The sequence below is a fragment of the Triturus cristatus genome, chromosome 3_1, assembly GCF_964204655.1.
Source record: "Triturus cristatus chromosome 3_1, aTriCri1.1, whole genome shotgun sequence".
Lineage (NCBI taxonomy): Eukaryota > Metazoa > Chordata > Amphibia > Caudata > Salamandridae > Triturus > Triturus cristatus.
The window spans coordinates 926,647,089-926,669,681 of NC_140583.1; the positions used below are offsets into that span (position 1 = coordinate 926,647,089).

Consider the following 22,593-nt stretch of genomic DNA (forward strand, 5'->3'; position numbering starts at 1 on the left):
CCCACCAAACAGACGGTCAACCTGTGGTATGAGGCACATGCGAAACTGGGCTGGAAAGGAAAGATAACCCAATTAACCCCCTTATGGGAAACACAACGTTTGGGTGGCCTAAAACTGTGCAAAGGATTCGACAAATGGGATGCCATTGGCATTTCCACGGTGGGGGACTTATGGCACGAGGGGGAGGTGATACCCTTTGAGCGTCTTCGGACGCAGTATGACTTAGTACCATCAGAGCTTTTTCGATACCTGCAAATCAAACATGCATTGCAGGCGGTCTTGCCGGCCGGCACTGAGGTTCCAGAGGCCACCCCCCTGGAGGATAGGCTGCTGACGGACTACATGCCGAAGCGGGCGACCTCCTTAACCTACCGTAAATTAATAAACAATTTACCCGACCCGCATGTAGCGCTCAGGGAGAGGTGGTCCCGGGATCTGGGAGACTTTGACGAATTTGAATGGCGGGAGGCGTTGGCATCACCGCGGGAGGTGGGAATACCCTCCACACTTAAATTAGTACAACTTAAAATCCTACACAGAATCTACTTCACGAGACAAACTCTACACACGATAGGGTCGGCGCCGCACCCATACTGCTTGAGGCGTTGTGGGGAGGTGGGCACATTCTTTCATACGGTGTGGGAGTGTGCTAAGATCAGGGACTATTGGGTAAAAGTAATGAGGACCATATCGCAGGCGGTGGAGGTGTCATTGACGCCGGAACCCAGGAGATGCTTGCTAAATGTTTGGGAACCAAACGACCTCATGCGCCCATTGCAGGAATGGGCCACGCTGGGGATACTAGTAGCAAAGCGCAACATCGCACAGAAATGGGGCGCGATAGAGTCACCAATGCTGGCTGCATGGTGTGGAGATCTAGACACTGCTATGATGGCCGAGAGGGCAGTTTTCATCCATCGAGGATGTCCGAAGAAAAGGAGCAGAGTATGGGGGGCGTGGAAAAAATTCAGGGGATTTATCTGTGAGCCTCCTGAGATGCGGGCGGAGGGGGATTCTGAAGACGGGAGTGATGGAGAGGCTGGAATTTGAGGGATGGGAAGTTGTTCACAGTTGGGATGCCTGTAATGTCCCCGTGCGGTTGCCTGGAAAAACAAAGATATCTGGATATATTGTCTTTATGTACTGTTTGCTAAGCTTGTGCCAAACTTCATATACAATAAAAAGTTTATTAAAAAAAAATATATATTGGTGTCAGAAAAGAAAAAGGCGAGACTCAACACATGATGAAAGTGTTCTCTGAACAAACTCATATGAAAAACTACATTAGTGCAATGGTGAAAATAACCATCAGACGGGGGAATTGATTGTTAGACAATTTACATAAAAATCAATTAACGAAAATGATAATTTGCTTTAGGTATTAACATGAAAAATGCACTTTAAAATGGCATTCAGTCAAAATTTGCAAAATGCACCAGGCACCCATGTTCACTGGTAGAGTGCTGCTAGATGTTTCCTTTAACGAAGAGAGGCTTTAGAAATTTCTGCACCATACAAATGTATTTGATAGCTTGACCTTAATGTGACTTTGTTAGATTTTGTCATAGCTGCAGAATGTTCTGAGTTTATAAAATGTATTCCTTTAATAAGTTACATATTCTAGATTTACCAAGGCTGAAATTCCCATCTATCCTGTGTTCACATAATACTGAATAGAAAATCACACATTTTAACAAAGATGCTTATTTATGTGAAAAAAAGAAAGCCATTACTTAACTAGAATTTCTGAAAGCAAATATTTCTTTCTTTAATGTAGTTCACTGTTACTTAGTGAAACATTGAAGCAAATGATAGAATAGACACTGCAATAAACTTTCCTGGGAATCAAGGCTAGATGTTTTCAGCTATACAAATATATAGGGCCATATGTAGGTAGGCTGTGTTTTGCGATTCTCTAATTGCAATTTTTAGGGAATCGCAATTAGAGAATAGCAAAACGCTATGTAGGTAGGATTAGCAATTTTGTTTGCGAATCCCACCTATTCCTTATTTGCGACTCTCTAATTGAGAATCGCAAATAAGGAATACCTTGCCATTCATTCCTATGGGCTAAAAGGCCCATAGGAATGAATAGGAAGACATTCTCAATTTGCGATTCTCAATTAGAGAATCGCAAATTGAGAATGCAATTTCAAGGGTGCAAGGGTGTCTAAAGGACACCCTTTTGCACCTCTGTAATGAGCATGGGTGCACATGTGGCACACATACATGCCCTAAGGGCATGTATGTGTGCCACATGGCACTTTGAATAATGCAAAAAACTGCATTATTGAAAGAAATCGCAAATTACCATCAACCTGAAGTTGGTGGTAATTTGCGATTCCTTAAGCCAAAATAGCACAACTTGGGTGCTTTCTACATTGCATTTAAGGAATCGCTATTTGGGATTCCTTAAATGCATTTGCAAAATAAGGAATCGCAAATTTTGCGATTCCTTATTTTGCATGCAGATTTGCCTTCCTACATCCCACTTAGCAAAATTGCGATCGCAAACGCCGAAATTCGGCGAATTTCGGCGTTTGCGATCGCAATTTTGCTTTCTACATATGGCCCTTAGTGATTTCGGTTATATTTTTGACTGTAGATAGTGAGCTTCATTTGTTTTCCGTGGGAAAGGAATAATGAAGCTGCTAAACATCGAAAGATGCCTTCTCATTGGAATGGAGTGACCTGATGTGCACACACTCGAGCACAGAGCACACAAACTCACTCTCACTTTCTCATGAGCTCAGAGCTTTTCCTTTACAGGATCTGTGATTTGCTGTAAGCTACTGCTGACGGCGATTACTGTTGTCTGCCACTTTGGAGGTGGCGCTACCTTATACTTTCCTGTCCTGACGGGTGTAGCTACAGCTGCATCTGTTTCCCCATATTTTTCTCTTTAGGCTTATTTTGTAGGGGTTGTTACTGCAACTGAATGCTGATGTTGTTCGGAGAGTGAGACTCAACTGAGTTTTACAAACTCTCTTTAAGGGGAGTTTACCTACTAAAGTTTGTCTTCAAACTTGATGCTCCTTTGTTCTCACTCTTTTCTTGAATTCTTTATGACTTCCATTAGCTTTTGCTTCCATTAGATTAGAATAGGCACCAATTGCTTTAGGAAACACGCTTGTAATATTTATGACTAACCATATTTTTCTTTGATAATTTCTGTAAACGGATTTATCTGACTTACTAATTGAATAAAAAGATCAAAAATACTTTACTGATCTCTTAAAAGAGAGTAAAGGTTATGAAACCAATTTAAAATTCTTTTTCACTGAACTTAAGCTGTCAATTTTTATGATGATTGAATTGATTTGATTTAATTTCCATGAAAAAGCAATGGAAAAGATCTATTGCTTCGACAGAGGAGATTTAGCATGGAGTCGGAGCCCATTCTTGTAAGTTACAGGCTGAATTGGTACTGGAAAGAACATTTCGACTCTTTCAGCGCTGTCAAGTCATCATCCTCAGCCCACAATCCCAACTGACCCAGCCATTCCAGGAAAATATATTATAGTTACAACATCCTCCATGCTTAAATGAAGCAAGTTCTTTCAGAATCCTGGACAACATACAGGCGGACTTGGGGTGGCTCAATGAACCACTGAAGTATGGTTGGTGATCAGCCTAACAGTCCAGTTTGATGTTAGCTCTAGTTCCAGGCCTACCACTATTAGGGTGTTACATTTTGTCTGGAATATTTTTTTTCCAATTCCACCTTTCTATTACATCCAAACAGCATTGAAAAGTAGGTAGTCACTGATCTACTCTGTATGTTAATATGGTAGTAGCTTTTGCATGGTAAGCCCATATGAGGCAATGCAATAAGCATCCACCATATTAAATATTAAATCTGCCAACCACAGTTCCCAGGTTTTGCTTGTGATCATATTTACTTCCAAAAAAGGTGCCTAAATTACCTGTCCTTCCCAACACCCTGAAGTAGAACTTTCCACAAACACCTATGACACTTGCTGTGTTTTTCCCAGATATCATTTTTGAGTTTTTCTTGGTTTGTCGGAAGTAGCTATTTGAAGCATACCTTGGTTGGGTGTCGACTGTTTGCTGGAGTCAGAACTGAGTATGATCCAAAATCAATGCATCATCAGCATAGTAGTGTACAAGGATGGTAAAGAGCTCAGATTAGGAGGGAACATATTTTCCACCTTCAATAAGATACCAAGATCTCTCCAAACTATATTGTTTGCTATGGAAACGCACCCTTGCCACACCACCAACCTTATGGGTGTGGGTGATCCTTTAGCCACAATAATAATAGAATGTTATTGCAGCCTAGTTATCACTGTGTAATCACCTCAGGATCTTATACCCAATCTTGTTTGTTTACTCCTTAAAAATGCACAATTAACCATATCAACGGCATTGCTGTTTTACCTGCACACACTGCCTTCCTGGTACCGGCACAGCAGCATTGTGCATTGTGGACATCCCATTATAGAACCGTGTTTTTGTCATATTACTAGTGTATACATGCGTAGCTTGAATCAAAGACAGCCAGGATGCTTAACTATAATAAGTGCTGAAAATAAAAATGTTAATTAATTTGTAGGGAACTTAGGCTCAAGAGAGGGAGATGCAAGGATGAGTTTAGGAATAATAGCCATGCTGCAAGGCAGCTAAAAGGCTGACTAGGTGATGTGCAACATGGATTTAACAATATCAGTTCTTTGCTGTAGGGCTGCTATACCATCAATGGATAGTACACATGCTTTACAGTAGATATGCTAAGCCATTAAGTACTATTACTTCTAAGTAGCACTGAAATATTTTTATTAGGAGAGTACCAACTTTTCCTTGTGGGAATGCTATGCATTTATTGTAACAGTACTAGCACTTCCAGGCAGAGTATGGCAACCATTAATAGACAGTACCAGCACTGTTGATGGAGCTGGGCCACTATCCGTACATTCCAGCAAGTGACTAATACATTTAATGAAACCATAGCTAACTCTTGGCTAATCATTTAATGCTACCATAGCTAACCCTTGCTTTACAGCCACTTAAATACTGTAAAATCATCATCCTAAAAAATAACCATCCTGGTTAGATATTAAAGCATTAGCCCCCACCAGTAGTAGTGGTTGATATATCCCACGGTGCTGAGAAGAGGACATTATGATATTATTTTAGCTCTTGGTTGAGTGCAATAACATTTATTACTGGCCCTTTTCCTGAGCTATAGACCCGACCTGCAGGCAAGGGCCTATAACAATAGTCTAGGGCAGAAGGACTATAATGCTATTTGAACAGTCCACCCACTGATGGCAGAATGTTCTAAAATAAGCGGGGACAAACAGAAAGAAAAGCATTGGAATATTATAACAGAAGGTCTATAACATCCAGTGCTGGCCCTCAACTACTTCATTGTCTCCAGTACAGTTCTCAACAGTCCAATATTCTAATTAACATTATAGCCCACTACTAAGGGTTATAACAGTTGTTAAAGGCCCAAAACCAGAGTTATAAGACTGGGCCACTACGGTCTATATCTAGGGAGAATGCCTTTAACAATTGGTGTAGCCTGAGGAAGAAAGACTATAATGTTATTAGAACATTTCACTCCCTGAGTGTAGAATGGTCTAAAATAAACAGGGAGAAAGAAAAAGGCAAGCATCAGAATTTTGGAACAAAAGGCATATGCTAGCCATTACTGCTCTGATCTGCTACAAAGCCTTCAGTTGAACTCCCAGTTTCCAACGTCCTGATACAATTCCTGGGTGTAACAGCTGGGATGCTGGCCTGGTTGAGAGTTGCCAGCTGTACATGTCCCGGTGGTGACAATCAGCGTTGCGCAACAGAACACAGACGTGATAATCATAGTTCACAAAACCTCTGCCAGGAGTGGTGATCCAGGAAGAGGATCAAAGCCAGAGTGGCATTATGGAACATACACCTAATGCCAGCAATGAATGTAGTTCATACAATATAGGCCCTTATTTGTAATGAAAGACTGTGTAGAGATACTCTAGTTGAATAACAAACAGCTCAATTACTCAGCAGGATTCGAAATGAAACCAGATAGGTGTTTTGCCACTGTTGAGGCCAGCAAGGATGATTAGCAACAATAACATACCTTGTGAAGTTCAGCTAAAATCACAGGCAGCATGGGTACTCAGCAAAAGTCACAGGCAGCTTATCTCAGGCATGGGAGGCAGGTTAGCTGAACAAGGGTTCCAACGTGATATACCTTGCAGCCTAGCAGAGGGGCAGACTACATGTCTAGACACCAGTAGCCTTCAGTTTGTGTCATCACTTCACCTCACTGGCCATGGGATGTAGGTGAGGTAATTGGTTTGGCTGTGTTTCATTATTTTAAAATCGAATCAAATAGATTTAAACCTAAATTGCCTTTATAACAAACTTTGCTTGACTGTAACCTGCTACTTGCAAACTTTGTACTCATCGCAATGCACAGCAGCAAAACAAAGTGTATCTGTATTGTAACTATTCTTATGTAAAGGTCTCCCACACCCACAAAGACCTTCTTCCTACTGTATGCAACAACAAAAATATATAGATAAATAAATAAACTAGCTGGTAGTATTGGTGCCCAGTTACAGTCACAGACAGCACTGGCACCCTCATGAAGTCACTAGAAACATAGGTGCTCAGATATAGTCACATAAAGTATGGACTGTAGGCTGCAGGCAGATGAAGCATGGGACATCAGCTACCATCACAGAAAGGATGGGTTGCAACTACAATAACTGGCAACATACATTTATGGTAATATCAAGAACAACATAGATCCTCATCTGTATTCACTCTCAACAGGGGCCCAGTACTGTGAACAAAAGGAGCAGGGAGGCATGCACATATTTACAGAAACATGGCTTCACAAAGTTGCATATCATCTACATCACATCAACGTTTGGCAAGGCATATCATTCAATCATTTAAGTCCAAAAAAACATGGGGTGATTAGAGGCAAGCAGGGGCACGTACTTTAACTTACAAATTGGGAACCTGTGATCTCTGTGAAGCATCACTGTGCAAGAGAGAAGAAACTCTAGGGTCACTTGTAGGTAGGCATTTCCTTACATTTGAATACCTTATGAATGATTTATTTGTAGAGCACATTAGGTTAAGGTAGCATGCCCTAAGTAATTGACGGATGTATCCTTTGAACTAAAATCCAGGCCATGGCAAATCCATGTTGTAATTGGCCGAGGGTTGGGGGTCAGAGTATCAGGAGGAGAAGTCTAGTGTAATGCATGCCCCATTAAATGTAGCACTTGTAGGGGCCCACATTCACTAGTCAGTATACGACGGTAAACTGACTCCTTTCTCCTGTCCTTTCGAAAAAGCAGAAGTCTTCCAGCCTTAACACCATCCAGTAGATTAGGAACAAAAAAGGGGGGCTCATTGTAGATCCAGCTGCTATTAGAGAAGTCTTACTGCAGTTCTATCAGGATATATGTTGTGATGACTGTTTTCCCTTGGCCAAAGCTATTTATCTATTTGTTGGGTAGTATTTCCATTGCAAGCTGAGTTACATCCAGCAAGCTACTATAGATGTATAGAAGTCTCTATAACCAGGTCCGAGGTTGAAGTTGCTATTAGTTCTCTAGCTAAGTGTAAGGCTTCTGGTCTGGATCAGATTCCCGTGGACTGTTATACTGCTTTTTTGCACATTCCGGTTTTTCAGGATATGTTTAATTTCTTTGCTGCATCCGGTCAGGTTCCTGGGGTGAGACCAATATTGTCATCTTCCCAAAAAATGGGATAGACCCTACTCTCTGTCGCTCATATTGCCAAATTTCCCTCATCAGCGCTGACTCAAAGATCTACACGTGTATTCTGACTAATGGGTATCAGTAGTCATCATGCAGTTGGTCAATCCAAACAAGCATGGATCTATCCCGGGATGCTATACAATTACACACGTCAATACGACAATAACTGTCCTGGACGCTGCCTCTGTTGCTGAGGGCCCAGTTGGCATGATTATGCTAGATGCAGAAAAGGCCTTCAACCGGGTCTCCTGACCTTTTCTCTGGGCAGTCATGGAGACTTATGAACTTGGCTCTGGCTTCATCTCCAGAGTTCTTCAACTTCACGACAGTCTTACAGCAAAGATGCACTGTTCAGAATCTCTTTCTGATCCCATTGTTATTGCCCGCAGCACCAGGCAACGGTGTCCTCTTTCTCTTCTGCTATTCGCTCCATACATCGAACCATGTATTCAATTGCTTAAACTGGCCGAGGATATCCAGTCTTTGTGAATACTTTAGTTTGAGGTCAAGGTCCTAGTGTACACAGATGATGTGGCGTTTTAACACCGAGCCCATTTGGGCTTTACGGGCAGTCGAGGAATTCACCCACTCTTTTGGTGAAGTCTCAGGTTATAAGCTCAATTCTGCTAAAACACAGTTCCTGTCTAACCTCACTACCCCCGCTAAGAATGAGAGAGGGGACAGTTGGCTGTATATCTGGGGCAGGAGCTATTGGTTCGTATGGTAGAGACTGTCAAAAGTAACTTTTCAAATTATGTCAACATACAGCTAATATGTTTACCAAGTGGAATCGTCTTCATCTGGGTCTGATCGGTAGTTGCAATCTTGGCAAAATGATCATCCTTCCGAGGTACCTGCATCTTTTCTGTTGTAGTTCTCTTTTTCTCCCTGTGGCCTTTTTTGATAAGATAGAGTCCTCATGGCAGAAGTTTATTTGGTGTTAAACGAAGCCTCCGTGTAAGAATCAGATTCTCCAGCAGCCTAAGGAGTATGGAGGGGTCTCTCTCCTGGCCCTTCGGTGTTATCATCTTGCTTTGTTCTTCACCTGACTGTCTGGTTTTGCAAAGGAACACAATTGATGGACGGAATGCAGAAAAAATCAAAACATTCACCCCAAGTCCAGAGATCTGGGTTAAACCCATCATTCTTTTGCTCACCATGCCACCCCAGTTTAGACCTGGCCATATGCAAATTAGTCTTGACCCTGTGCCTCATGGGAACAGTCCAGCCCGAACTGCCAAGACATGTCCTCCCTGAACCAGAAACAAGCATCCTAGGACCAGTTTTGGGGTTTCACCCCTCATCAGCCAGGATAGCTTGAATCCAGTGGCACAGTGAGCCCGGGACCTACGTCTGGGCATACCCGGCGCACTTAGGGCGAGAAAGCAAAAGACATACAATTGATGGACGGAATGCAGAACAAGTCAAAACATTCACCCCCAGTCAAGAGATCTGGGTTAAACCCATCATTCTTTTGCTCACCATGCCACCCCAGTTTAGACCTGGCCATATGCAAATCAGTCTTGACCCTGTGCCTCATGGGAACAGTCTGGTTTTGGGCTGGGGAATGTGGGAGCAGGGTCATATGCTTCGCAACTATTTGCCATTCGGGGAATTGATTGTTCCAGGTGTTGGTGTAGTGGACACAGTGTACTTCAAACGAACCTGGTTTAAGACCTTAAAGATCTTCCATCTCATCTGGTGCTTTCTCGAGTAAATATTCGAAGGCACTACCCTGATTAATCATTTTACTTATCTAGGATAGAATACTAATTTATCCTCTTGATTTCACGATAGTTTTCGGGAGAGGAGGGCAGTCGCGGCTCCTAGTGGGAGTGCTGCGGGCAGTGGGGTGGGGCGGGGGAGGGGGAGGGGTAGAGTGGGGGGTAGTAAACTCTGGCATACGGCCGACCGGAGTTAAGTACATAAATAAATAAATAAAACAAATTACATTGCGCGCGCTGCAACACAAATGGCGTTGCAGTGTGAGCAATGTAATGCGTTTTTTTTTATTATGTACTTAACTCCAGTTGGCTGTATGCCGGAGTTTACTACCCTCCACCCTGCCCCTCCCCCTCCCCCACCCTACCGCCCACAGAACTCCCACTAGGTGCCACGACTGGAGGAGGGAGAAGGATAAACTCCTCATTATGGGTCAATTATTGAGGGGGATGTTTTCCTCTCTTTTGAAAACCTGCAGCAGTAGTTGTCCCTCCCTCGTATAGGCTTTTTCAGTATCTGCAAGTACGACACTTCATTCATAGTCTTAAGAAAGACGAGATTAGCGGTTTCGACTACCCCGTTCTAGAGTTGGCAATGAAAGCACCAGCAAAGAGAAATACTGTTTTAGTTTACAGGCATATTTACCTTTTCTCACAGGCTCAAGCGTCTGATCCTTTTCTGCTGAGGGTGGTTAAGTGGTGTAAGCTCCTGAATACAGAGGTAACAGCGTGGGATATGAAGCTTAGTAACCTCTTGGCACAGAATGTTCTGAATGTGCCACGCATTAAGGTATATCATATCAATGGTGTCAATGACTTTTACTATACTACCTACTGCCTTTGGGTCATGAATCTCCAAGCTGACAATCGCTGCTTCCGCTGTGGGTCCACGGGAGGAAGTGAATTACGTCTCTGCCTCCTGTCCTACCCTGCATTCATGTTGGGCTTTTGTTTTGGGAAGAAATACAGTATATCGCACTTAGGGTGGAACTCGAAGCTGAATATGCTGGGGTCCTCGTTGGTTATTCCTCAACACAATGCTGGTATATACTTCTTCTCAATTTCCCTGGCGAGGTTGGTGCTGGCACCCTCCTGGCTCTCGAGCAGTACCCCCGATCTTCAGAACTGGTGGCAGGAATTTTTTAGTATTTGCATACTGGAAATGTCTCTGCTTGAGAATGGTGCACGGGGATGGAGGCTGAGTAAGTTATGGGACCCTGTGAGGCTTTGGTTGGGTGTAACACTTGCTGGCCAAGACGCGGGGGTTAGTTAGTCTATACTTGTCACCATAGACTCCCCTATTTTTAGTATCTGGATATCTGGGTTCGGATATGGAGAGTTTTGGTGGCTTCCGGTTATATTTCCTCTGTCCAAAACTAATGTTTTGCTTATTCTCTATATTGGGCAATTATTATGCTTTGTTCCCTTGTTTGGATTTTCAACAATATTAATAATAAAAATAACCGTTTTATTCAGTTGGGCTACAGTGTTTGGTTTGAGTGCCTATCGTGCGACCTTTGCCTAAGTATATGAGTTGTGATGCAACTTCACTTTACTACCACAACCCATCCTAGTTAATTCCATTTCCTCCTCTTTCAAGCTGGATATGGTGAGTTGTAGAGGTTAATTTAGTGCCACGGCTCAATTTGTGCTTGTGGTTACAGGTGATGGGCACTGGCACTGATTTTTGGGGACTTTGGCTTGTATTTTATCATCAGAGTTTGACTCAGAACAGTAGGGAAAAGGGAAAGAAATAGGACAAGATGGAAGAAGAGAAAGATAGGAAAATAGCAACAAAGAATGAATTGTGGGATGAAAAATAACCTCTATGAGGCAGACAAAGAGATAGGAAGTTTAGCACGGTGGAAGAAAAAGGAACATTAATATTTTTTCAGGTCTGGCATTAGCCAAGACCTTTGATTTTCTTCCATTGGTCTGTATTGTGCCATTCACATTTTTCTCCTAGCCACTACAACATACAACATGGGAGAGTTGGTCAGTCTACTCCAGCCACTGGCTAACTACACTGTGAGTGACAGCATTATGTTGTTTCACAATGACCACATCCACACACAAAGTAGTTCCCTTAGGTGCCAGGAGCTATTATGTCAATGTGTCCATTTTGAGATTAAAAATATATATTTTTTCTTTTAGCCAATGTTTGTTTCCTCTATAATGATGCGGGTCCTGCAGCTTCCCCAACAATAAAGTTTTGGAAACAAAAGTGACAGAACAAGCATTGACCAAGCCAAAAGAGCCACTGCTTGTTTCCTTCTGGCACCTCTCTGTCTCTGACACCACTTGCGGAATTCCTAACTCCCTGTGCACCTTTCTAGTAGATGTACTGCATTTCTGCTATGTTGGGCTGTCTTAAAAACACATCCTGGGTAACGCTGAAAAATATCCTAGCCACCCACCCTCTCTGACTATCGGAATTCTACAAACACAAACAATATCAATCAGCAAGACCCCCTGAAACGTGACATATCCGGTGCCTTACCCTGGTGGCCTTGTGTCGTCTATGGCTCTGTCAATTGGTATCAAATCACTGAGGTACACATTAAAATGGCCTTCACTCCATCTCCTTTTTGCCTCCTCTTCCTTGTCTTTAGGGACCTCCGCCGGGCGGCCATATTGCCCGATGGCCTTGGGATCTCTTGGTAACACAGTGACATCTATAGTTAATACTTTGTGCATCCCACTGTCCCTTTTATGCAGTGGTAACGCGTTGCCGACATCCGGCTGGTTTATTGCATTTGGTTGGATGGAGTCAATTCCTTGTTTCACAATACTCTCTTTCAGATTACTAGAGTTTACTCTGTGAATTATGTTTGCGATGTGGGTGTCCACTGGGTTGTTAACGGGCAGAGGCTCTTGTTTGCTTTTTAACCTATTCAAAAAATGTTCCTTTGGCTGAACTGTGCCATTTCGTGACCTGCTATGAGTAGGCTCAACTTGTGTTCTAGAGCTGGACTTGTTCGTCCCAACTTTAATTCCATCCACATTCTGTTGTTTTGAGGTTGTGTTTACATCACGCTTCTCTGGTATAACCGCAGCCTGGCCAACAATATCCAGGGCCTCTTCTCCGCCACCCTTTTCCTCACCTAGCTGCTCCTTGTCTACCAGCATCACATGTGCTGTTTCTGGGGCTGCAGGCAGCGCAGACTGTTTTGTCACAGTCTTTTCTTGAAGTTTATTGGGTCTTGGTGGCGCTTGTTGCTCTCTCTTCACTTCGCCTGGCGGATGGACAGGAGACGTGCCAACGGCGTTGATGTTTCGGGCTTCATTTTTGGGCTCTGGGCTGACAGGTCCTGCCACATTCCGAGCAGCCGGTTTCCCATGTGCCGCTGACGTAGCCAGTTTGACAGCTGATCTGCTCCGAGTAGGCGGTGGGGTCTGATGCAGCCCTGCACCAGCAGTTTGCTTTGTTCTCAGCAGGTCTGCTGAGTTTAGGCTGCTGACCGGAATCATCTTCTTTTCGTTTATGTGTTTGTCCAAGACAGGAGGGGCGGTAGGTTTAGGCAACTTCCCCTCCAGCTGTCCAGGCAGAAGGATAGTCTTATTGAAAGCATGTTTTGGGGTGTCGTTGCTTTTTTTGGCAATGAGTTCTTTCTTCTTTTGGATGCGGTTCCTGATTCTCTCTTTAAACCGGTCAGGGTTGGATTCGACAAGCTGGGTCTGTACGTCCTCTGACCTGTAGATTGCATCGGTAAAGGCTTTTTCATGCCAAGCTTTCTTTTTCCAGCCATTGAATCGTCCCCTCTCGCTCCGAATCAACTCATCTTTCAGGACTTTGCTGTTAATATCGCTGAAGGAGAGTTTCAAGGCTGCCATGTCGAAGATCAGCCAGATGACAGAGGCGGCGAAGATGAAACCCAGAGCTCTGCCGCTGCCTCGGAAAAACTTCCTCACCTTGTTCATGTTGCCGCGGTTCCGGCCGTCCCGGCTGCCACCTCCGCCTAGACGCTCCTCCCGTGGCCGCTAGAAAGGAGCCGTCGCGAGGAGCCTCAGATGCTGCCGCTCCCGGGCATTGCCTGCGTGGCACTCCACGGGCTGAACATCAGCTCGCCGCTCCCATCCCCTCAACGCCATCAGGCTCCATTCGCCAAAGACTCATCCAGAGGCACAGTCCGTATCACACACTAAACAAACACGAAAAAACTGCCCCATGTACACGCGGCGGTGTTTGGCTTCCACACACGTTGCTTCCGCAACGACGGAAAAGGTTGCTTTTCTCCCCTCCCAACTTTCTTCGCCCGTGTTGTAACTTTACACCGTCCGCCGCCCGTACGTAAGGAGCTCTGTGAGTGTGGGAGCCAGTGACCTCGGCGCTGCCCCCCCCCCCCCCTCCCTCCTGCATGAAAGCTTCCAGCAGCATCTCGGTCTCAGAGGTTACCTCCTGCTGCCAGGTCAGGTGGATTTAACCCTTTGAATGTACACACGTCCCGTTCACTCACAGCACTTTGCCATGAATGAAGCGGTACTGTACACGTGTCTCTCTGAGAAGATTTCCAACACAGTTCTGGAGACGTCTGCTAGTGATATACTTACTAAAAACGGAAAGCTAAAAAAAATGCAAAAGGTTCACTACGTCTGAAGCCCTAGTAAATTGGCACTTATTTTTAAATTACATGATACATATTTAAAAAATCAGCATGGCTGCAGAGTCCAGAGAAACGCACTAAATAACATGCAATGTTCAATTTGTGGTTCTAATGTGAACAAACTCGACTTCCCACAAGCTATCTCTATTGTTCCTTGATCTGCTTAAAGTTTTAAATACTTGCCAGTAATTCAATTCCCCCGTTTTCATTCTTTCCCGTTGTAGTCAGTTGTGCAGTCTATCAAGCAACAACAAGCATTGGCAAAGCCAATAGGTCTCGCCTTTTGAACCCATTTACTTCTCCAATGCCTTTTCGCGATGCTCTGTACTGCATCAGCAACAGGCATTTTTGGTAATACTGTGTATATATAATACAACTGCTACGATGGCGGGTAGCACAACAGAGAAGCAGATGGGAAGCATGTGGTGGAATAAAATAAAACTGGGTGGGAGGAAAAGGAACAACGCAGCACACGAGGGACACAGCATCACAAGGTTCGGGAGAAGCTCACGGAATGTAGGGTGAATCACACGACGGAGAGAGCAACACAGAGCATAGGGCGGTAAGACATGAGGGGAAGAGCTTGAAAACAAATGCATTATTAGGGAGTTCCTATAAAAAAGAAAAAAGTAGTATCCTTAAAGTTAACTATGTAAGAATACAAGTCAGCCTACTAAAAGGATGGTAAAGGGGATTTGCTCTAGAGGAGGGGACAAACCCAAGTAGAGGAAGGCAAGTCAACAAATACAAAATAAGCAAATGAAAATGAAAATAAAGCCAACCAATGGTAAGCAATGGGCAGGCTGTAAGCCCAGTGTAAGTTCTTGCTAAGCCCACAATAGGTCTCACCCAGATAGCTTGCACTATCTGGTGCGTGAGACCTAAAAAGGGGACCAATTAAAGTAAATGCATTACATCTGCCTCACATTTTAAAGGCATATAATATGACTGAATAATACCAGTACACCATGAAATAATTTAGCAGAAAAAGTACCTCTCCCATTTTGCCCTTTAAAAACATCAGTCTGGCCTACAAATCCACGAGAGGGAGAGGGGGAATAAGGACTAGAGTGAGGAAGAAAGACTCTGAGTAGTGGAATCGCTAAGGAATTAAAATATCAGTTCCTCATCCCATTCCCTGTTCTTGTCCTTTGTCTATGAGGTATACCCAAGCTCAAGAAGCGTGGAAAATTAGAAATAAAATGATTATACACAAATGCCTGCGATCACAATTTTAATATTATAATTAACTTCTACACCTATTACATCGTACAGAGAGAACCTTTGAACCAAACACATCTCCAGAATGACTAATGTTTTTAAATCTGTAATGTTTGGCAAACGTCAAAAGAGAGGACCACATAGAAGGGCTTGAGAGCTTGACTAATGATGAACCTTGCAACTTAGCCCAGAATGTGGCCATGCTTCTAGCGGGATTCTTGAACTCCCAAAGAACAGGGAACATCCTGGCTTAATTTGTGACAGTGTTTTCTGGTGTTCAGCACCAGCACTTATTTTGTAACACCAGCACATATTATGATGGGAATAAGTCTTAAGAGTTGATTGCCTTCTGGAAGCCCATGCTGCCCCTCTAATTCCAGTAAAAGCCCATTCCTCTGAAGACCAACCTGCTCAACTTCAGGCCTGTTAAGCGGAGATGGGCTAAGGTTTCCTGAGGAACAATCTGAAAAAGACTTGGCGGGAGGTAGTTCCCATGTTGGTAGAATCCACTCTGGGCATCTCTTGATCAGAATTAGAAAAGGAAACCAGGAGGAGCAGGGGCACAGAGCAGCAATCATAACCAGTGAAGCCCTGTCTCTTCCGATCCTAGACAACATTTTCAAAAGGGTGGAAGGCATAAAGTGAGCTTTGAGTTGCAAAGAAGTACACATGGTGTTGGTACAGGTAAATAGGAGCTCCTTACTCAGATCCTAGCCCTCGGCTGCTCTTACCACAAAATGTCAGAATGGACTGACCTTTCACTCACTGGTTGCAGTCTTTGCAGTTCAAGCCAAACACTCCACCATGGTCTCAGAATGCAATGCTTCAAGATACAACATATCTTTTTCCTTACTCAATAACTTATAAATAACATTTAACGAATAAACAGTAACTCCGAAAGGCAATGACAAGTAGATAAATTCATGATTTGTGTTAGACCTGGCATCTTTGGCATGTTTTCTCCTGTCATTTTTTGCTTTTGACCTCCTGTGTTTAACTGTGTGCTGAATTTAGTTTTTGCTGGTTTTAGAAATCTGGGCACTTTACCACTGCTGATCAGTACTAAAGTGTAAATGTTCCCTGTGTAGATTGTGATAATGATTGGTTATTCATGACTGGCATATTTGATTCACTATTAAGACCCTAGTAAAGTGCACTGTGTGTGCGCAGGGCATGGCAATCAAATGCTAATAGTGGGCCTGCACCACTAACTATGCCACCTGCATGAGTAGTCCTGCAAACATGTCTCATGCCTGCCACTGCAGTGTCTGTGAGTGCAGTTTTAACCTTCCATGTCGACCTTGCCCAAGCCTTCCCTTCTACTACATGCAAGGCACCCCTATAGTATGCCATGGGCAGGGTGCAGTGTATGTGAAAGGTAGGACATAAAATGGTGTGTTTTACATGTCCTGATAGTGAAATACTGGTAATTTTGTTTTTCCCTATTGCAAGGACTATCTCTCCCATAGATTATCATTGGAGCTGCCTTGTAACTTCTTACAAGTGTAGCTTACAGTTGGGAAGAGATAGAGATTTGGAGTTTGGGGTCCCTGTAGTGTGTCTAAAGCCAAATCAGGGAAAGGCAGGATCTTGTGCACTACAAAGACTTTCCTTTAAAGTTTGCATACTTCAAAGGCAGAACATGGTCTAAGTACTGGAGCTGTGACACCATAAATTCAGAACACTTCTGGACTAAGAGGAGATTCACCAAGAAGAAGAGCTGAAGAAGATATAGGAGAGGAACTGCCACCCTGCTTGTTGCTGTGTTGTGCTGGCCTACTGCTTGCTGCTCCTGTCTTCAGCAGTGAAAGGACTGGACTTTGCTTTCTGTATCCTGCTCGCCAAGGTTCTCCAAGGGCTTGTGTGTACTTGCCTCCTATTAAGAAGTCTCAGGGCCACCAAAGACTTCATCTGTAGCCCCTGAACTCCTTTTGGTGGGAGTTATGACCTGCCAAGTGGTGCCAATTCCAGTTCTGGGCTCTTGGAGATGGCTTTGCTGCAAAGGACTGAAGAAAATCCACGCATCAAACTTCAGCCCCTCTTTTTCTCGACGCAGCAATGCTATGTGGTTGAAAATCCAACCCATTGCCGCGGTGCTGCCGAAGAATCAATGTAGCACCTGTCGTACGACTAAAAGTTCACTGCAGCCCGAGTCCCAGGCATTGAGTCATTGACTGAGGTGGTACTTTTCAGCAATGACCCATCTTTCTGGTCCCCAAGTTGGTGGCCAGTAGAGCTGGGTTGCCTACCTAAGCCGGTTGACAAAGCCAAAAATGTGGGTGTCAATATAGATAATAAACTATCTTTTGCCAGCCAGATCAATGCACTGACATCCTCCACGTTTTTCATTCTTAGGAAGATCAAAAGGATCCTAGCTTTTATTCCCCCATACACTCAAAAAATGGTTGTATCAGCCTTGGTGATGGCCAGGCTAAATTATTGTAATGGTTTATACTTGAATCTTCAGCAACAACACCTAAAAAAATTGCAGTTGCTGCAAAACACGGCAGCTAGCGTTCTCTCGCGTACTTCTAAATTTACCTCAGTGAGAAGGGTGATTTAAAAGCTGCACAGGTTGCCAGTGAAAGACAGGATAACATTTGAGGCCATTTGTATCGCCTATAATGCACTGCATAATCAGGGACCATCCTACTTGGCCCAGAAGTTCAGATGGTATATTCCCAAATAACCACTTAGATCGGCTAATTCTAAAACGCTGGTAGTACCAAGGTTCAAGAAAATGAACTGGGGTGGAAGAAGCTTTTCGACAGGAACAGTGGCGATCTGGAATGAACTTCCCTTAGTGATTCGTCTAGCCCCTAATTTGCAGATATTTAGAAAGATGTTGAAAACATGGTTCTTTAGCAGTTAAGTACATTGTAAGAGCATAAGATTCCACCAAGTTGAGATCAGTGAGCTAGCGCCAGGTCACCTAAGGGTAACATTATGCTTTATATATCCTATTAAAATGAACATTAACGTAACGTCCGTGGCATCTGCTCCGACTCTGACACAGGCCCTGCTGTGCAGCTAAAGTAATCGATACATCACTTGCTCGTGGCTAGAAAATTGGTGCAGCGCCTATCTCGCCGCCGCCACATCGACCTATCACGTCTGGATTTTTGACCCATCGCACCTGTGCGCCAAGTTCTTCATCAACGTAGCCCAGCAGTAAGGAACCGAGGCAACGTGTCCGAAAACCGACGCATCACCTCCCCTCACAGTACGGAACCGACGCTTCATCTTCTCTGACAGTAAAGAATAGATGCATCACCTCCCCTGTGCCACAGCAAGGAACAGACACATCACCTCCCCTGGCAGCAAGGAATTGATGCATAATCTCCCCTGGGAGTAAGGAACTGACGCATCAGTTTCCTGTTCTGGCGCCTCACCTCCCCAGCACCTGATTTCATCTTTGATTTTGAAACAGCCTAGGTACTTTGTGATAAAAGTGACACATCCATAGTTTCCTGTAGACTGAACTATTTTAAACCTTTTTAAAAGTGATATATTTGCTTGTGTATGTTTGATTTTTTTCCGATTTGGGCTTATTTTACCAGTTGCTTTCGATTTTAGGAACGAAGCGTCCCACACTGCGAACAACAGCAGTGTAATACCGGTCCCAGATAAGAAGGCACAGTCCTTCAGTGAGGCAGAATTCTTGGCGTGTAGCTTTAGAAATTGACAAGCACCTGATAGCCTGTGGGAGGTGCTTATGTAGGGCTCTGCGATTTCAAAGCCAGGTGGTGCTCCCAAAGGATTATGAGAGATGGAGTGCAACCCTTCTTACACATTCATTCAGACCCCCACATTCATGCCTGGATGTGTGCCCAAGGCCCCTATCTATGCCTAAACGTGACAGCAACACTAAAGCAGTCAAAAAGTCTAAATTTAAGACAATAAAAATCCTATAACCGATTTCCAAAAATTAAGAAAAATGTGATAAGAACAATAACATAAAAATGACAAAAATCCAACAGAGGAGGATAAATATATTATTTTTTACATATCTAAGGCATGAAGATGCAAAAAAGTAAAGCATCAATCAAAAATCACTGCTCGTGGTTGATCGATATCTAGATGCAATTTCAATTTGACCGTGTGGTTGGATATATCAAGCCAATTGTACTAGTCAAAATATTTATCTTCTGACTGAAACTTTTTTATGGAAGTTAAAATCTTTCAGTGACGGCCAAGGTTGAAGGCTGTATCTGATGAAGTCTTCTCGAATACAGATAGCTGTTGAATGAAGTCACTCAGAAGCTATTAATTTTGTGATCCTTCTATCTTGCTGGGGGCTGAACGGCTGGCCGGGCTCTGCTCCGCCGCTCTGCTTGGCCGGGTTTGACTCCGCCGAGTCTCCACCTGTGATCCCGGGCTTACTTGCAGCAGCTTCCTGCTTGGGGCTTAATTCCGGGCCGGGCTTTGCTCCGCCGCTTTCCTTGGCCGGGCTTGGCTCCGCCACACTGGGACCACATCTCCCATCAACCCTGCATGCGGCGAGGACGCCGCAAACACCATCCGTAAGCGCCAGGAGGCGCATAAAGGACTGTTTGGGGCCGAGTTCCTTATGATCCTTCTATCTTGCTGGGGGCTGAACCGCTGGCCGGGCTCTGCTCCGCCGCTCTGCTTGGCCGGGTTTGACTCCGCCGAGTCTCCACCTGTGATCCCTGGCTTACTTGCAGCCGCTTCCTGCTTGGGGCTGAATTCCGGGCCGGGCTTTGCTCCGCTGCTTTCCTTGGCCGTGCTTGGCTCCGCCACACTGGGACTACATCTCCCATCAACCCTGACTGTGGCGAGGACGCCGCAAACGCCATCCGTAAGCGCCAGGAGGCACTTAAAGGACTGTTTGGATCCTCGTCCCACGGGACACGCGTGGGATGCGCCGGGAGAAGCCCGGGACAAGGGCGGGTCCGTCTGTGGCCATCAGGGGCTGCAGGAGGCTGGGCTGGGGCACCCCTCTTGGACTTGATGGTAGAGACTAAACTTCTTCTCCGTCGGTATGTACAAAGCCTTTTAAACCCCATGCTAGAACTAAAAATGTAAAACGGGTTAAAAAATCGGCTAAGAGAACAGCATCAACACCTGTTTATGTGCAGTCCGACCCGGGCCCTCCATCTTCTATTATAGGTCCTCCTGTTTGGGCTACCCATCTGATAATTGATCTCCAGTCACATTTAGAACACCTTATTACCACCCATTTTAAATCTTTGACTTCCAGGATTGATAGATTAGCCTCATTGATAAACAATAAAGGCCCAGGGAGATCTCAGTCTAGCCCTCCGACGGGGAATCCTGTTATTGTAGGGGATGAAGGAGTAACCAAGTCTGCCATCAAAGGTCCAACTCAAGGTGCAAGTATTTGCCCTGACATCTGTACGCATGTCTCGGCTTCTCAAAATATGCCGAACCCCTTGGTAGTCCCGACTGGTTTTGGTCAATCTACTGGTTCCAAACTGTCTTCAGCCGTGTTGGGGGAGAATCAGTCTGGTCCATCTATTATTTCAAAAATTCTCGGTACTCATGGCCTAGAATCGGGTAGGCCTTTACACAATCTTCCCCGTAAATCTGATGTAAACGGTACACCCAAATCTCCACCCCGCCCCCAGTTACCCCCAGAAGCGTCACCGTATGTGGTGGTGCTAACGGGAGTACCTCCACTGGATAGTGACCGAGGGGAAACCTTCCAGGAGTTAAAGAATAAAACCACCTTTTGGTTAAGTAGACATAGACCTTTAAGGGGTGCCGGCCTGGGGGAGATCCTATTTGTGCGAAGAGTCAGTTGGTTGGGGACTAGATCCAAAGATATTTAGGCGACTGTGTAATTGTCAACTTTAGGGATCCTAGAGTAGCTGGACACATACTAGCAAATGGAGGGCCTTCGATGAGGGGCACTATCAATACTTGTCAACTGGGGTATTTTTATTCTCGATTTCTTATACCGGGAATGTTACAATAATTTCTCCCCCATTATGGTGCAATTGAACCTGACTATAACATCTCAGTGAGCAATAGATACAGTGCACTGAGCAATATAGTTTGACCAATATCACCATCGCGTCCAGCCGGAACGGTTCCGCAGCGGTCTCGGAGTCACGCAGTGGAGGGTTTGAGTATAGAGGAGGGGTCCCTTGAGCAGGTCATCGGTACCAAGGTGGGTAGGGGAACTATACCCCCATCTTCCCAAAACTTTGGCCTTACAGGTGATAAACAGGAGCTGGTTACCCGCATACATACAGCTTCTCCACCTCTTAGCGCGTCCCAACCCCTTGAGGGTTCCCCTGCCCACGTGGTGTCACGTAGACCACTAATCGGGTCTTGGAACATAGCAGGGCTAGGGACTAAGCTGCATAATCCAGAATAGGGTGAGCTGATGGATCGCTATGACTTATGTCTGGTCTAAGAGACTTAGTTATTATCTGCCCCAGTGAGGGTAGGATATGCGTCTTTCTATTCTCCAGCAGTGCAGGGACCCAGGGGAAGACCCTCGGGGGGTTATGCATATGGGTGGCTTCCCACTTAGGTTGCTCAGTTAAGAAAATAGACTCTCACTGCCCGGACTTCCTATGTATTATACTTAACTTCCAGGATGGCTTATCATTGGCACTGATTAACGTTTATTTACGTCCCCAACCGCTTCAGTTCGGTCTATCAATCTTGGACGCCTTAGAGGTTCTTCTCCATTCCTTTCACTCGTCATATCATAAAATCATTGGTGCCGATCTCAATTGCCACTTTGAACCGCTTAAGGGGATCCCTTCGGTAACATCGGACGAGGATGAAAATTGGCTGATCCCGGACTGCACTATGTATCCTGAAAAGCGCTTACTGCCTTTGGCCCTTGCAATCAATAAGTTGGTAGTTTCACATTCTTTAAGGGCTTGTAATGCCAGACTCCCCCCAGACGTTCCGGGTTTATGCACCTTTAACAGACCAGGGAAAACTACGACCATAGATTACATCCTGGTAAATGTAGAATTCTGGGCCAGATTGAGAGCCTTTTATGTCTTACAAAGGGATGACAGTCACCATAACTTATTGTCACTAGAATTATCTAATACTCTGGGCCATCGTAAAGAAACTGGGGGTGCTGAGATTAGCAGTAACTCGAACTTGGTTAGAGCGGTGTAATGTTCGCATGTATTTGTGTTTGTATCTTTATGTCTATGATGTGGAGCGTGGGGTGGAATGTACATTGTCTCCATCTGGCATTCCAGCCAGGACGTCAGTTGTAACTTGAGTCCTGAGCTGGAGGTTGTACTGCCTGGCGCTCACCTGTTTCTA

General features: G+C 44.6%; 1 protein-coding gene across 1 annotated transcript in view; it reads right to left on the reverse strand.

Annotated features, from left to right (window-relative positions):
- GALNT5 (polypeptide N-acetylgalactosaminyltransferase 5) overlaps window positions 1–13,781 on the reverse strand; it is a 207,211-nt gene extending 193,430 nt beyond the window's left edge. The window contains exon 1 of the mRNA XM_085645516.1: window positions 11,985–13,781. Within this exon, the coding sequence (XP_085501642.1) occupies window positions 11,985–13,405 (1,421 nt within the window). The 5' untranslated portion in view covers window positions 13,406–13,781. The remainder of the gene's footprint in view (window positions 1–11,984) is intronic.
- Between the last annotated feature and the right edge of the window lie 8,812 nt (window positions 13,782–22,593).